At 38.7% G+C, this 16,944-nt stretch overlaps 1 protein-coding gene across 1 annotated transcript; it reads right to left on the bottom strand.

Moving 5' to 3' along the window:
- Nucleotides 1-1,015: 1,015 nt before the first annotated feature.
- Nucleotides 1,016-16,363, bottom strand: AKAP10 (A kinase (PRKA) anchor protein 10; the record flags this gene model as incomplete). Its single annotated transcript, XM_009588073.1, has 14 exons — nucleotides 1,016-1,461; nucleotides 2,555-2,650; nucleotides 3,290-3,342; nucleotides 3,923-4,005; nucleotides 4,913-5,022; nucleotides 7,198-7,371; nucleotides 8,124-8,268; nucleotides 9,366-9,502; nucleotides 10,352-10,475; nucleotides 10,842-10,926; nucleotides 11,378-11,476; nucleotides 12,958-13,512; nucleotides 13,835-14,017; nucleotides 16,316-16,363. Coding segments are annotated over 14 exons (1,898 nt in total), but the record flags the coding sequence as incomplete, so codon positions are not given.
- Nucleotides 16,364-16,944: the final 581 nt, after the last annotated feature.

Below are 16,944 nucleotides of genomic sequence, written 5' to 3' on the forward strand. Positions count from 1 at the left end.
CAAATTTTAATATTTATATATTTTAAATCAAAACACAATTAAATATAGTATGTTTTAAGTACATGAATACTTGGGCATGAGAGAAATAAGAGGTGGTACATAGTACCAAAAACCTATACACAGCCTTTTTTGCTTTCTTATAGACAATACAGTGTGTCTCTATACAATCGAATATTGCAACAGAATAACACTTGCTAGTCAATCAAGATATTCTGAACATTGGAGATGATCTGATTTCTTCGCAAAGTGATTTTTTTTTTTTTGCACAAGTTTGAGGAAAAAAGCAATCATAAGAGTAAAACAAAAAACCCAGAATAGAAGTGTTGTATACTAAAAATGCAGTGATAACATACCGGTGAGACACTGAGTACTTTTGATACCCTGCAAAATCAATTCACTGGAGAGGAAAAAAAAGAAAAAAAAAAAAAAAAAAAAAGAGGTGCTGTGTAACACACTGGCTTTTTTTACTCAAGCTAAAGGTTTTGCAAGTTGCAAATGCTGACAATTTCAGGGAGAAGGCCAGAGATCATTAAAAATTTTCTTTCTTTGTAAACCAAACATCTGGAATTAGATACTATGCTGGTTGGAGGACAACAAGCTATGGAGAATGGCAGCAATTACTTTTTTCCTTGCTCGTGGGATGGAGAGGAAAGAAAATGGAGCAGTCTACAGGGTGCAAATCTCCTCAAAACGTGGGCTGCGTTCGGAGCTGCGGCTCAGGAGCAGAGGGTGGCACAAGTGCAAGATTGGCTTTCGAGTCTGCTCTGTGTTGGAAGCAGGTGTTTGTGAATGCAGGTGTAAGAGCTCGACAAGGAAGAGTTACACTGTCCAGGCTTTGCCCCTGATCATTCTATGCTGCCTTCAAAGTTAATGTAGTTATGAAGTAAAATACATTTATCTTACAGTTGAATACGCATCTATTTCAAGTAAGGAAAAATAAAACTTAGAACTTTTTAGGTCATTCACTGCCAATGAATTGACCATTTCAGTTCTCTTCTCCAATGGCCAATGTTGGGGACATGCCCCATGGCCTTTCCAATTACGTGTTTAAAAATTACGAGTAGTAGAACTAGAAACTACAGCAAAACCTTCCCCTCTTTGTTGTGGCTTGTGTCCCATTCCAGATATTTTTCTTAAAAGTCTTTTTGAGACAGGGTCAAGTATGTGTGAAGTTGATCAGTTTCTCAGTGACACATTCGTAAACTGCGTCTTCATCTCTTTAAAAACCATCGTTATTGTGAATGCCACATACAACAGGAAAAAATGTTTCTTCACTCTCTACAGTGGAGGTACAGGATTGCTTCTTTTTAATTCTTCCTTATAAACGAGGGAGATTTCAGTGGTTGGAGTAACAGTGCTTTGTTTTTATTGGCTGTGTAAAAGAATCCACCAAAAGGGAAAGTTCACTCATTCTCGAAGCGGAAAACCAGATTTCCTGTTCTGGTGTTTCTAAAATCATAGCTGGAAAAGGAAGAACAGGGTTAGAGTTCATTTTACCTTAAAACATACATGGCAATCGCTCAATAGAAGCCATTTTGTGTTTAAAAATCTTGAAGCCAGGCATGCTTATGAGTTTGGGAGAGAGGACAAAAACCTAATCCCACAACACACTCAACCTTCTGATTACTGTAACCATACTTGCTTAATTGAATCCAGAGCATCTGCAGCCACTTGATATTTCTAAATACTGTGCTGAGAGACCTTTTCATCTAGCCAGACTGGAATTACATCATTTGCAGCCAAGCTATTAAGTGAAATCATTATACAAGTCATTTAAATATAACTGCTCTATTAAAAAGAAAACAGCCACATAGTGAAACTATGGATCCATCCGTTCGGGTCTAATAAGAGGGCTTTGGCACATGTTTGCCTTCAATAGTTAAAAAAAGTGCAACTTTATTTTAAAACAGTCAGATGCCCGAAAGCCAGAAGTACTAGGTATTAACTTGGGCAAACTGCTGCCATCATTATTTCACAAAATGTAATTGTTGCATCAGAACTGTGTTGTTTGTTTGTTTGTTTTGTTTTAAACAGAGAACACTTGTACAACAATAAAGTTGCTAAACAACAATATATAACACTAAACCACTTGCCTATGGACAGGGCTGCTGTGTCTTTTTTAAAGTGTGGACACAGCACTGTGTACATCAGTGCACCCAACAAGACAACTTTCCAGCTGTTGAGTTTTACTGACACTTTATCCTAATATACCAGTATTCATTAACATGAAACAGCTGGTGTGAACTTAAATAAGGAATTACAGTATTGATCCTGCAACACAAAACATCCTTTTAACTAATAAGGCAGTTTGTAAAGACTCAAAATGAACAAAGACAATTTTAACACTTGCACAGGAGAACCACTGTTAAGAAATTCCTACATCATCTACGTAGGCTGAAACACTTCCAACCTTTGTTTCCTTATATCATGCTATGCTAGTTTGAACATTTACCAGCGTGGGTTTCAGATGCACTAGGAAGGCAAGCAAGAGCTCTGCTCCTCCCACAGTCTGACTTAAGTCAGATAAAGACAGGCAGCCTTTCCGCCCCCTTACCTTCGTAACTTTCTCCGAAGGCTGTTCACACTGCGCCTGCTGCATCACGTCATTGACTATCATCTTTGCTATCCTCCAAGCCATCTCTTCTTGAGCCTGCCGTAGAAAAAACATCCCAAAATACAGATAGCTTCAAGCTCTTAAAATAAAAATACAGTCCTCTCAGCATAATTCACTCACTCAACCTTGGAGACGCAGTTAACCTTCACAACTCAGTGACTTGTAGTAAACGTATCCTCCCTTGATGGAAATGCACCTGGTTTCCAAGTACAGCCTTAACTTCAATTATCGTGAATATTTATGGCTTCATGCAATTTCCAAAAGAGTTAGTGAAGTTTTTAGACTTATCTGTTGCGGACTTGTCCAAGCCCCTCTGAGGGGGAAAAAATGCGGCCTGTAATCCATGTACAGTGGTCACTTCACAGTAAAAACAAAGAACAGCAGCATCTCCACTCCTATTTGTAGATATGTCTTATAACACCATAATAAGAAAAACCTTGACTGCAAGCACACAGTTAACCATTATATTAGTTAAACCAGCAAGCACTGGCAAAAATCAAACCAGTTTCACACACGCATGCATTCACATTATATTTAGCACATAGAGTCTGACAGTTCTCGTTGGTGCATCAGAAAGATACTCAGAGAAACAGCCAGGATTAAGAACTTCAATACTTAATTTCCGTAATATACACTGTAAAGTCAGTCACAAGGACAACATAAAAGAGGACACACCTCATCTGTGTTTCCTTGAACCCACTTCTTCATTGCTTGTGAAAACATGGACCCTAGTTGACATAAAAAAACAGCAAGTAAGATATATTAGCAAACTCTGCAGCACATCTCTATAAACGCTAATTCCTTCCATCCTTCTGAAGGGTTTGCACTGCTGGTGTTAGAGAACACAGAAGAGTGGCAATAAAGACCAGGGATTATGTGGAGCCATGCTTCATTAGACACTGAGCTTGAGCCATTCCTCTTTACCAGAGCCGGAAAGCAGCATTAACAGCAGATCCCAAACTGGTGGGAAGCCTGTGGAGAGCTGAAGTTCTTTTTCATCTCAAGACCAAATCTTTGAAGGTTTGAGCATAGCTCAGCTGCTACCAGCTTTCATCCCTGCCAGGTTCCATCGACAGCTCCAACTCCCACGGGCTGCTCATACTCCCAGGAGTCCAGCTGGACCAGAAAAGCAGAATTTGGCTAGGAAACTGGGCCAGGGATCAGTTTTGCCTCAGTACAGGACAATCCCTAAGCATCTCTATTTGGTTTAAAACAGATCTGGAAAGAATCTTGCTTATCTTGACTGCAGTAAGGAAAAGGGCAGTTCTGCAAATGTTTATAGAAATTAAGAGAAAGAGGAAAATAAACCTTTTGATTTTTTGACATCAGGCTCTGGTTCAGATTCTCTGATAAACTGTCCCAGGTCACTGACTCGTCCAAACGTCATCTTCCTGAAGAGAGAAGGAGTAAAAGCACTAAGCAGGTTACCAAGAGAACTTTGGCATTATGGAAAGCTGTCAGAAAAACAAAAAAGCCACCACAATAACGATTTTAGTGTCAGAAGATTGGCATTTTACCAAATTACCACCTTTTCCACCTAAAATTGATACACTGAGAAAAATCTCCCGCTCTTCTCACGTATCTGAATTCGAAGTGTATCTTAAAAATTCTTCCAGAAACTAGAAGTAGGCAAATGCTTCAATGACTCAATCGTATAATATCAACAGGCAGTGCTAGCAAGTGCTCTACACTATCATAAAAACATGTCATTAGGGAGAAAACAGTTTACAGTATCTAAAAGGACAGAAGACTGGTATGCAATAGCAAGGTAGCTATAGAAAGGTATGTATAGCAAGGTAGCTATAGAAACAAAGAATTTCTGTATGAGATCCACAGAGCAGAAGAGCTTTATAACAAAGAGCAACTTAAGAAACAGAAGAATAGCTGTGCAATCTGCTAAAGAAATTAAGTATAAGCCCTTCTCTACCATGGGGATAGGGACAAATCAAAGTCACACATTACAATATCAAAGGCACCTGAGCTTATTCTTTTCTGTTCCAGCCCCAAATAGGAACTACTTAGCTGTATTTTGGAGTCAAAAAGGAATAATAACTAGGAGAAAGAGAAAAACCAATTGGAAATATTTTTCTGGCTGCCATTCTGATCAGAGAAACATTCACTATGACACTGGTGTTAAATCGCACTATTGAAATAAATTTACTTTCAAATACTAAGACATGTACTAAGATTGCAACATCTTGCATTTATGCATACTTTCAATGCAGGAGGACACAATAAAGATGAAACAGAGGTGAAACACACTACTAGAAAGAATGAGATACACTGAATGAACCTTACCCTGCATATGTTCGTTGATACAAAGATTCTGGATCCAGACTTGCAGCATCTACAATTATTGCTTCATCAAAATTTTTCAGGATTTTAACATTAGCCTTTTTGACATTGGACTACAAATAAAAATTCTAAGCATTAGTGCCCAATGCAGACAACCGACAGCTTCTTAACAAAACTGCTGTTTTAGTGCTTTTACACTTAGACAAACCTCCATAAAGTCTCTAAGCAAGCATAAAAGAATTAGAGAGCATCTACACAGCGATGAATTCCTAACTCAGTATGACATCGTTTTTAAACAGAGGATGATAAAGTTATATGAACAGAGCCAAAGACACAATGTACAGGTCAGCATACGTATGTGTAAGGACTGCTGTCTAAGCATTATCAACTGAACAGATCTGTGTGCGCGTGCAAATTATTTGTTTGTGAGTACGTAACACTGAACTACCTCAAAAGCTGCAGCAGCTTCACTCATCGCTCTCACGCACTTGGTAAGCAATTCCCAAACACACTATGCTTCCCCCATACACAGAGAACAAACATTTATCTTTTTACCCTGGAGTATTTATATAAGATTATGAAAAAAGCCAAGGAAACATTAGAGCAACAGCAGGGAGAGCACAAATGCACAGCCATCTATTAGCACCGTAACGCAGAACAGAAATGTTTATGGCAGCTGCCTTGCAAACTCCTTTCCCGCTGCTCTGCGTAAGCACTGTTCTTTATGCAAAAATATGCAGAGACCCGGAGATTCTCCTATTCAGGTAAGTAGGAATGCACACCACAAAATGCAGCACTTCATTCCTAAATTGTCCAAGCAAGCCAATTACCAGCAGTTTCTCCTGCTCAGACTATCAGGCAGCAGGATATTTCAAGACAGTCAGGACACAGATTTTATTCCCCACTTTGCAACTAGGTGGGAATATTCCCTCCTTGCAAATTAGGAGGTTTAAAAATATTACAAGCAGGTACTATAGCTTCCAAGGTTGCTTGAAACACAGTACATCAATAATGGTGGTCTAGATACTGGATTTAAAACCCGTGGTAGCACTGGAACATTCAATAAAAGCGATTCAGCAAAAGCAGTTCTAGCTTAGCTTTTCTGCTCTAGCTGGGCTTGCAGTTTGCAAGCTGACCTGGTTGCAGATAAGCTAGAATCTGCTTATCCTCTCTTCTTTCACATCTGAATTAAGCCAAGCTAGAATTTTTAGAACAGACAACTCTTGGTTAAAAATGCATCTCTGACGTTACTGGGATGGTTTCAGCGTGTAACGAGCTCCACTGCCCGTTTCTGAGGCTAGGCCCACATGGGAACACAGCTTAGAAAGCGGCATCACAAAAGGCAATAAAAAAGAAAGATGCTGGCCCACAACCAGGGCACTGTGCAAGCAAATACACATTTCTCAATGACTTTGAAAGGGTAACAGAGCCAAAAGAGCCCAGTCACATTCTAGTACAGCAAGGAAGCAGCCACATAGCCTACTAATTATGCTTAACGAACGATTAGAACGCAATGGACTTTTTTATGCCTAGCTTTACATCAAACTATATACATGCAAACAAAATGCAAGTACCACCCCCCCAGCTCAGAGCATCTCAGTGGTAATATAGTAAAGTGTCAGAGCTCTCGTTTGGGAAGGTCAGGAGTCTGACCATTTTCTATCAGACCAGCACGACTAGCTAGCTTGAGGACGACAGTAGGGAAAAGTCTGCTGAGACAAACTAGTGAGCACCACCTGGCCAGGTATTAACTGTCATTACTCTCTGCGTGAGTAGACAGATGCCTTAAACTGTAGAACTGAGTGGACTCTTCAGGACAGAAGACCTGGCACTTTAATAGAATTGAGTACACAAAACTTGCGATTTGGATTTAAATTCTACAGGAAAAAATTTACACTTGTGAATCTGCTAAAGTTTAACTACGGTATTGATTAAAAAAGTGTTATTTCTAGTAAAAAGTATTCTTAAACGTTATGGCACTATGAAACAGTCTGCAGTGAGTATTAACAGCTTAATAAAAATGCAATTTTGATGCAAAGAACTAAAAGCAGTACAAGACTTTGGGTACAGCAAATACGATAGATACCCTCCCATGTCAATACTGTTTGTCTGGTAGACTAACCACGTCCTAGTATAACGCAGGCTTTAATATTAAAGTGGAATGGGAAGCTTCAAATTACAAGATGTTTCCTTACAGTGTAGGAACTTTGATATTGGTACAGAAAAGTGATTGCAGCATTTCCTATAACAGCATTTCCTGTAACAGAATCAACCCAAGAAACTCATACCTGGGAGGCAGAGCCATCCGGGCCCCCTATAGAATCGCTGTCGGGAGAGCTACCGGGGCCATGAATACTCAGTGCAATATTCCCTCCTGGAAATTCATCTCCTCGTACTGAATGGATGAGATCATTCAAGTATTTGTAGTAAAGATTGCTGGACAAGAAACCAGGTAAAAAAACCTGAGAGACAGAAGAAGGAGTCCTCTTTAATCAAGGCTGGTCTGCACAATTACTGTAGATCGTTTGTAGAATAGAAGGGACACACAAACATCTCAGTCCTTGTGTAGATGGTACACAAGTAAAAGTGTCCACACATGGAATTATTCCGGATTAGCGATTGCACTGCTTTAAATTTGAATCCTACTGCAAAATGAAGAAAAATAACTCCGTATTAACCAAATCCTCCAGTAACTGGAACTAAAGTTCAGGGTTTTTTTTTTCCCCCTCTAGAAAAGCCTGACAACCCAATGGGCTTACAGTTATTTTGCTATGCTGTTCGAAAATCATCAGCAGCTCCAGAATCAAATCATTAGTCTCTGGTATCCAGGTATCCCACTATTAGCCACACCACTGGTATTAGACTTGCAAACAACTGCTACTAGCAGGAAGGAAAATTTTCTAAAGATATATAATAAGCTGTTGATAGCAATTCACATGGGAGGAAACTCTCTTACTCCCATGAAAATGCAATAATCACCCAAGACAAACATTTCACAGAGAATTAACAGAAGCCAGTGGGTGGTATCTTTTCAAATCAGGCTGGGGAATATAGGCTAGCAAATTTTACTAAAGCTGTTCTATTATCCAGGTAAACAGAAAACCAGTTAAAGAACAGGACAAATCAGAGATGATGAATGGGACACTTGACATGCTGCAGAATCTCCACATCATCTTTACTAATTGTCAAAACCGTTCTGAAGAAGGTATCTCACCGTCTCCATGGTAGTCCACGCCTGCCGTAAGGGAGTCGTGAAACAGTTAGGGAGAGGACCACCTTCCCTGCAGATGTTGGATTCAATCTCCAACCTCACCGAGTCATCAAACCCAAGAGGATGCGTGGCTTGAAGGGAGAAGTACCTGCAGCACCGGACAGGAAAGAAGACAACACAAAAGGATTTGCAAAACTTTGCAGGTGGTTAGTGCCCACCCTTTCCACCCAAGCCCAATAATCGTGCTGCAGCCACTAGATGGGGCTGGCTTCAAAAACGAACATAAAACTGATCCTCACTAAGTAAAAAAATCCCCAATTCACACAAGTATTTTTGATAAAGCCTTGCCCTGAAGATACAGATAAAAGAAACGGAGCACCATGTGACTACTGATGAGCAGAATCTTACACACACAGCTTTGTAGCAGGGAAACAGGAATGAAGCAGGAAACACCCAGAACTCTGAAGCAGCATTTGCTCTACTAATTGCATCATTGAAAACTGACTTTGTGGATGAAGTGGGGGGATGACTGATAGAAGTCAGAGTTGTTTGCTTCCTCTTCAATTATTATTTCCTACAAGGGTAATAACTCAACAAGCTTGTGGCAACAAGCCTCACACTTAAGCTTAAGAACAAACTTTTTCTGGAAGCAGCTTTGATGTCTGTCTTCCAGTTACATTATTGCTAAGGTGAAGCACAAAATAAAGGAAAAAAGTTACACTACTGACAGTGAGAAGAAAGTCTGATATTAAAAGGGATCTGCTCTCTTCCTTAAAAAAAGGAAAATATTTTGAAATACTAAGAACAAGCACTATTTGGCTTTTACTATGTGTGATAACAGCTCCTACAGCCTACTTTAAATGGATAACAGTATCTCAACCTTAAGGTTTTCCTACAATGATGCACCTGCTATTAGGTTTAAATCCTTTACATTTTCAAAAGGCAACCAATTGGCTTTGATATTTCACGACCAAACATTAACTCAAGCAATCAAGTCCTAAAAATTCTGAATTATGTTTAAGAACGGAGTCCTTATAAGGATTTTCTCTTCATGTAAAAAGAAAAATTTAAAAGTTCTTGTGTGCATACATATTGAAGGCCACCTTAACAAAATGCATGTCAGCATAACAGTGCAAGACTGCACAGTTATGGTTTGAAAATGAAAAGTTCCTTTGCACAGTGAAACACAAAACTACAAGTACAAAATTAGAGCTTCAGAAACAAATAATTGTTGAACTCCCTCACTTGTCATATAAAATCATGGCATCATTCTGTGCTTCTTGCCCATCATACTGGCCTTTTTTGGCAGCAAGTTGAGACTGGAAGTTATCTGCTGCCAACCAGAACTGCAATACGTTAACTGCATCTTCCTTCTCCATGTACTGGAAGGGAAATTTAAAAAAAGAGGAGAAATTAAAGACGTTTTAGCAATAAACTTTTAACAAGCATAGACAAACCTGCTCCTTCCCATTTAAAAGAAGAAATATAGTCCATATATTAAGTGATGCAAAATTGTCACCAGGGCATGTAAATATTCTCAATTTTCAGATACAGTATTGCAGACAGATTTAGTTTGTTCAAAAAAAAGGAAAAAAGTACTTGTGACGTTTCTTTTCTGTACTTATTTTCACATCTAGTTTCCAAACATTTATTTGTATCATACTACAGATAAAGGAAACACTATTTTCATGCTATGCTTACCTTACATTGAACTCTGCATATTGTCTCAGCTTCTCAGCTTGCTGTTTCAAACAACATTGGATTGTCAGACTATCAGGACAAGTATTTTACTAGTAACAGATGATTCCCTAAAGGTATAGGACCCCGCAACTGTAAAATCATACATTTAATCTACTACATTTCCATATGTAAAGCTAGTGAATTATTTGTTATTTGTAAGAACGCTTAAGGCTTTCAAAGTCACTACTTCATTTGGCAAGATTAAGATGACTATGTCAAAGCTTCTACAAAGCAAAGAGACACTTAGCAGCACTCACTAATGGGAGAAGATAAGCATGAATACTCATTCTACAATATGGTGTACAGGTTTGAACACTTAAAATAGTTCTACACATGGGCAGGAAACCATTTAATGCATTTTCTCCCAGAAAGATACACCTCATCTTTTTTATTATACTTGAGGTGTCTTTATTAGAGCCATGAAGGGATGAATAGGTTTTTCCATTTGATAGAAAGGAATAAAAAAAGCAAACCCAAAACCTAACACTCACCTCAGAGAAATAGAACAGGGCTGATTCACAGAAAAGTATGTCAGCCAGATAAACAGTCCCGCTAGTCAGCACCTCAATCTGGTATTTACAGAAATGATGACTTCGCAAAAATTCACTAAAGTGCCTGCACACAGACAGAATAACATTTAGTTATTAAGGGTCAACAGCATTCAAGGCACTTTATGAATCAATTAGTTCTTCCCCCAGAAGTCTTACACTTTTAGTTGGATAAAAGCAAAACAAGTAAAAGAAACACTGCAGGTTTACAAATGACACAAGAAAGATACAAGAACATAATAACAGCATGCACGTACAACTTCAGCAAGTGATCACAAGAATGGGTTTGGAGGAAGAGATCTGAGCAGTTTCAAATACAGAAGACTGCACACAAAAGTGGTTATATGGTTATACCTCCATAAACATTTTTAACAGAACCACCTTTTGCAAAAGGACAATAGACACAAGAAGCCAAACCGTTCAAGCAACTTACTCTTGTTCCATTGCATTAAACACTATCGACTGTGCTGTAACAAAACAGTTAGGATCCACTTGTCCATCTTCCCCACAAATCTTTGCTGCAAAGAAAAGACCAGGTTAATTTTAACGTGCATTTGGCTGACGGAGCTGGAAGACATGAGTGATGACTAGTTAATGAAAAATTGCAGTTCAAATCCACTAGAATCAGCTGGTTCCAACTACGCAAAAAGAGCTTTTAAAGTAATGCAGATAGCCAAATGATAACGTTACAGCTAAAATGTTTGATTGAGACTCAAATCTGGATTCCCTCCATAACTACCAGGAATTTTCACTAATTTAAGCAAAGTCTCTGGAAGTTCTTCTGGGGATACTGCACAGCACTACTGAAAGGTCAGATCCACTGATACTTGTAATGTGATCTATTATCTTCTTACAACTGACTTTAAAGTTCATAAAAATAAAAAGAAATAGGAATGTGTGTGGTATTAAAGATACATTTTTATGGGGAAGGAGGAAGATCTGAAATGAGTAGGCAGTATACATTCTTACCAACTATGTCATTTCTCATTGCTTCTGTAATAGGTATTGGTTTAGCAGCATCTGGAGAAATATATTTGGTAAAAGTACTAACTGCATCCCGTTCTATACCTACAAGGAAGAAATACAGAATCAAACTTCAAATTCCTTGGCATAGGTCTAAACCAAGGAGCAAACAACAAACGTCTGCTCTTCAGAAAAGCAAGTATCTAATTGTCAGCGACAAGTTTCCTTCCCATGAAGCTTTCAGTCCACTACTCGATACTTTGCTACTGGCAAGCTACAGTGACTGTGTTATCTCTAGCCAGGTCACAATAAGCCCAGCATGGACTGACTAGTGAGATGGAATAAAGCAATGTAGCTCTGAATTCCCTACCACCAGACAAGACAGCACCCTCTTCCTCAGCTGCACACCTTAGACCCAGAAGTAATGCCTTTGCGGCAAGAACTGCAGTGAAGTTCCCAATTTCTAGCTCTCATCATAGAGAATAAAAGACACTTGCATTATAACGGAATTAAAAGAAAAAATAAAAGCTTAAAATGGGATGCCTCAGAACAAGATGTACACTTTACATGTCATCTTTTAAGAGAGCTGGGACACTGCTCTGGAAGAGAGAAAAAAAAAAATATACTCCAGACTTTCAGACTTCTTAAAAAGGACCTAGTCCTTTCAAATTCTTTTTAGACATCAGAAAGCAGAGGTGCTTTTCATGACTAAAGTATCATTGTGTTTGCTTAAGATACTTTGGGGCTGAGGTCATGTATTGTGGAGGTACATGATAAATAACTACATGAGAAAGACAAACAGCAAGAGAAAGGGATGCAACATAAGGAAACAGTTGGGCAAACAAAAGGAACCAATATGAAGAAAGGAGTGTTTCCTTTTTGTCTGTAGACTTGCACAAATGAGGGAGGACTGAGTAGATGCAAAGTAGAGAAACAGGTTACTGCGCATGTAGCTTACTACCAAAAGTAAATATTTTAATTTCATCCTTACTTCCAGTAGCCTCTGAAGAGGTGGATTCCAAATGAGAACAAATCAGTTACAAGGGGAGGAACTCTATCAAATAAATCCAAGAACAAAAACAGTACGTTCCACACAAAAATCTCTGCAAGTCTCTTGTAACCATTACTTATGTCATTTTACATGATACAGGATATTTACCTTCTGTGGAAAGTTAATTATCAATTCTCAGCCTCATCATCTGTATTTTCTGCAATTCTTTTAAGTTGGGGGTGGGATGGGTGAGGGAAGAACAGGACATTGCAATGTTCATCTTCATTTCTTAACATTACACATGTAGGAACAGAAGTAACCTAAGCTTATTAGAGTACATAATGATTTTGAAGTCTCTGCAGCAGCATATTTATTTTTAACCAGACAGTCAAACAATACATAGCTCAAATTCACCATTAGCTTACACAGCAAGTTAACATTACTGATATACAAAATTATTTTCCTCCTCACAACATCGTATCACACTTACTAAGAACACATGAAAACCGAGGCAGCTCACCGTACAAAGCAAGCAGCAGCTAGTATGTTCCCCATCTCCCCACCTCTTTAAAGAAAGAGAACACATAGCACTTACTTTTCATTAGTTTTCCTGACAAGTCTTTTAGTGCAGAGGAGGGGCTGTTTCTATTTGATACTGTAAGCTTGGAAGATTCTTGCTGATCAGCTGGAACAGAATGGGTCCCTGTCTCAGATTTTCTTAGACAAAGAACACTGGTATTATCGCTCTCCTGACCCGAGAGCACGTGGTTCTGGCTGTTGCTAGTTCTGTCGTTCTTGTCCGAAGCCACTGGCTTGGTCCTGAGCAGACAGACTGTGCTAGAATCCTCCAGTCTCTCCTCAAGCAATCCAGTTGGAGAAGATGACGCAATTTCCTGCTGTTTTGAGGGTGACACTGGCTCTGCCAACGAGCTCTGCTTAACTGTGTTTAGGCTATGTGCTCTTATACGGGACCATGTCGTGGAGTGGAAGCTTTCAGACTCTAACCAAAACTTAACCAAGTGTTCCATTCTGCGTAGTTCCATAAACTGGATAAAATAAGGGAGGGCTATATTGTCCTGCAGAACTTGTTCAAGGGTCTTTGAAAGGCTTGATTTGGTCTCTTGAGCCTGATAATTCAGACACGATCTGCCTAAAGAAAAATATCAAGAGAATGACTCCATATTGTACTACAGATATGGGTATTCGACACAAAAATGTCCTGCAATGCAACTGGTGAAGAGACGATTTCAACATAATGGTGGTACCCAAAGTAAAAGAACCTCTTTTAACAAACAAATGTACTGTCCCCATTCAAAACCCTTCTAGGGTAACACAGATGCTATTGTAACAGCAGTCAAATTCTTTAATTACCTAATCTACTTGCCTGAAAACCAAAGGATGGTGAGCATACTGGTAATATACATAGAATAAAAAGAAATGTTGATGTTATTATAGAGCTGATGAAGCCTTACCTAAGTCTCCAAAATGAGCAGCTTCCATGTGACTTGGCTGCTTCTTAAGGGCAGCTGTCCGACTGCTAGAAAAAGAGTCCATGTTGGCAGAGATGGCATTAATTGCCACATGGCTTGGTCCTGCAGCCTCCAGCAAGGCATGATTTCTAGTGCTTCTTTGAGGGGAATGTACTGGTATTGGAGCTGGAATCGAGACAGGAATGATTAAGAGACAAGGATGATCCCAAGATCTCTTCTAAGCAGTATCCAATGCTAAGCACCCCAAGATATGCCAGAGTTTGCAAGAGTCAATCTTATTAAAAACCTCATTGTACCACTGTGTGTAATCTTTGATCAAGGGTCCGGTAAGAGTAAAGACCACAGAAATCAACAAGTTTTATTATAGCAAGAATAAACTCACTTCCAATAGATCAGTGGTACCCACCCACCTATATTTTCCTTATTCAGTAGCTAATCAAAAGACGCCAAGTCTAAGTTTACACGTGAAATATTATTCCCGAGTCTTCCTGCTTCCTTGGTAACTGCTATCATGAAAGCTTAATACTTTGTCAACAATTTAGTTTAGTTGCAATGTTCTTGCCAATCCATTTCCATACCTTTTTGAAGGCTGAAATGTTGAACTACAAAGGTATCTGTGAGTTTTAACAAGAATATTTTTCAAAAATATTTTCTTTTCCTCTATTTGGTTTTAAGAGAAAAAAGCAATAAGGAAATACCTCTGATGAAACCCAGGTTATAAGCCTTAACTTCCTCTAGCTGTTTTAGAGCATGGCTGGCTATTTGAGCCCAAAGAGAACAAAGAAGAAATTCCTCACACAAAACTCTGCCAGTGAAAAAGCATCAACTAATCGTTAATTGATGACAAAGCTGAAAAAACAAAACACACTCATAGCAGTTTCAAAAGCTCTCAGAAAATTGCACTTGATTAGGATGTCATGCAAGGACACCTTACACCTCTGACTCTTAAAGCGAGTCAGATGACACACTATCTCAGCACACTACTTCCCAACAACGTGTTTCATCGAGGTGTCAAGCAACTTGATTTTGATTACTTTCATGCTGCATAACTTTATTTTTATTCACAATTTTATGACGCATGATGACAGAAGTTGACAATTTCATGCTTGCACATCATGGTAACAGATGCCTTAGGAGCAACAGTATAGGAGAGCTAAAATGTTTAAGCTTTGCAAAACGTTTCTCCAGTTGCAGTTTGGTACCAAGACACTCTTGCTGCCTTTTACAAAGCGTTTGGTATTTAAAACCAGCAAAAATGGAGAAAACACGTTTTTTCCCAGGCCAATGGATGGCAGCCAGTCGCTTGGCTGATGACAGTAACTGGGGAAAGCTTGCTGGAGGCTACTCATGTAGAACCAGAGCCACACTCCTCATAACGGTTTAGGCTTTTGTGAATTAGATTCAAATTTCATTTTACATTATGAACATTTGAGGAAAAATTGTTCTGCTTAATCTAAGGATCAAACACCTTTTCCAAAACCTCTAGATAGCACTACATCGCTAACCTAACATCATACAGATCATGGAGTAGCTGCTGGCCAGACTGGAAAGATGCTCTCTGTTTGCAGCGACTCACAACATGTAATAAAAATAAATTTGAAAATTTATTGTATTTACAGGTAATATAACCTCTTTAGCTAGTCATCGGAGATTGTAGCTGCACTGAAATCAGGGGGTGTGCTATTAAATGGATGCAACTTACTGTTTCCTATATTTGATTTGAAAGACAGACCACCAAGGTGAAAAAAGCCTTTAATTTTCTCTTGATATCCAGATAACACATTAACAAGTACAGAAACAGGATTTTGTCTGAGGATATAAAAGTAACAGATCAGATTCACACAAATTACCTCATCTCCTTTTAGCATTGCAAGAAAAACTGACAGGACAAATAATCTTGTTTTCCCACGGTTTTTAAACTTCCTTCCCATCAAGATTTTTTTTCTCTCCTAACAGATTTAGCAGCAAGATTTCTGTACCACACGGAGCAGCATTAGAATAGCTCTTCATTCTGACCAAGATTCAGATCTTCAGTCTCACAAGCCACATCAGTCAAAGTTAAATCAGACACTGGCAGCCTCTTTTGCAAATTAGACACAGTTAAGCTGCATTTTCAAAACTGCAACGTATGCTACATGTAAGTAAGAAACTTCAGCAGCAATTTGTTGTAGATAAGGAATAACCACTATTTGCAAGGTGACTGAATTGCATGATCACTTTGTATTAAAGCTCATGTCTGACATAATTTAATAACCTTCTGTACTTACAGACTCAGCAAGATGACTAGGAAAGATTAGTTACTATAAATAGTCAGAAACAAAACTAAGTTTTGGGTTTGATTTGTTTTTAATGCATAGGTCACAACTGCGCTCAGTCGTGAGGAAGTTATTCCACTGGTTAAAATAAAAATGGCAAATTATATTAGATATCTGAATTTATAGACAAAATAAATATTGATCTTACTTTTAATTGCTTTCACATCTGTGGTCTTTTCTTGTTCTTTGCCTTTCACTGTAAAATACCAAGGAAAATGTTAATGCTATTTTGGGTGACTAATGGCATTTACCAGAGAATGGACATAAAAGTCCCAACTTCAGCAAGTATCAAAGGCAGATGTAAACTATCATTTTGTTAAAACTAATCTCTCATATTTAAATCTGCACATCTAGTAACTGACTAGGCTTTCAAAGCTTTTGTGCTGGTTTATTTTCAAAAGCAAAACCTTATCATCCGTGAATTAAGCTTAATGAAATACAGTATGTTAAAATTAACATTGAGAAAGATGCTTGCTGTCTACGTGATTAAAGCAAGGCCACATTCAAGGTTACTTTAACAAACAGCATTAACTGGAAAGAATGGGATAGATGTGTTTCAAGAGCAGGGCACTGGCAGATGCTCTCTATGAACTAGAAATCATACACCCAAACCCAACATCTCCCTCATGTTACAGGAAGAGCAGCACAGCACACACGGCCAGAAAGATGTACGTGGAGCCAGCCCCACGAAGCCAGAGCCAGCCCACGGCTCCTCAGTCATGAGAAACACATTGCAAATAGTTAATTCTCTCACAAATAATACTGCTTAACTACCAT

The sequence above is a fragment of the Fulmarus glacialis genome, unplaced genomic scaffold (genome assembly GCF_000690835.1).
Source record: "Fulmarus glacialis isolate BGI_N327 unplaced genomic scaffold, ASM69083v1 scaffold39561, whole genome shotgun sequence".
NCBI classification, from domain to species: domain Eukaryota; kingdom Metazoa; phylum Chordata; class Aves; order Procellariiformes; family Procellariidae; genus Fulmarus; species Fulmarus glacialis.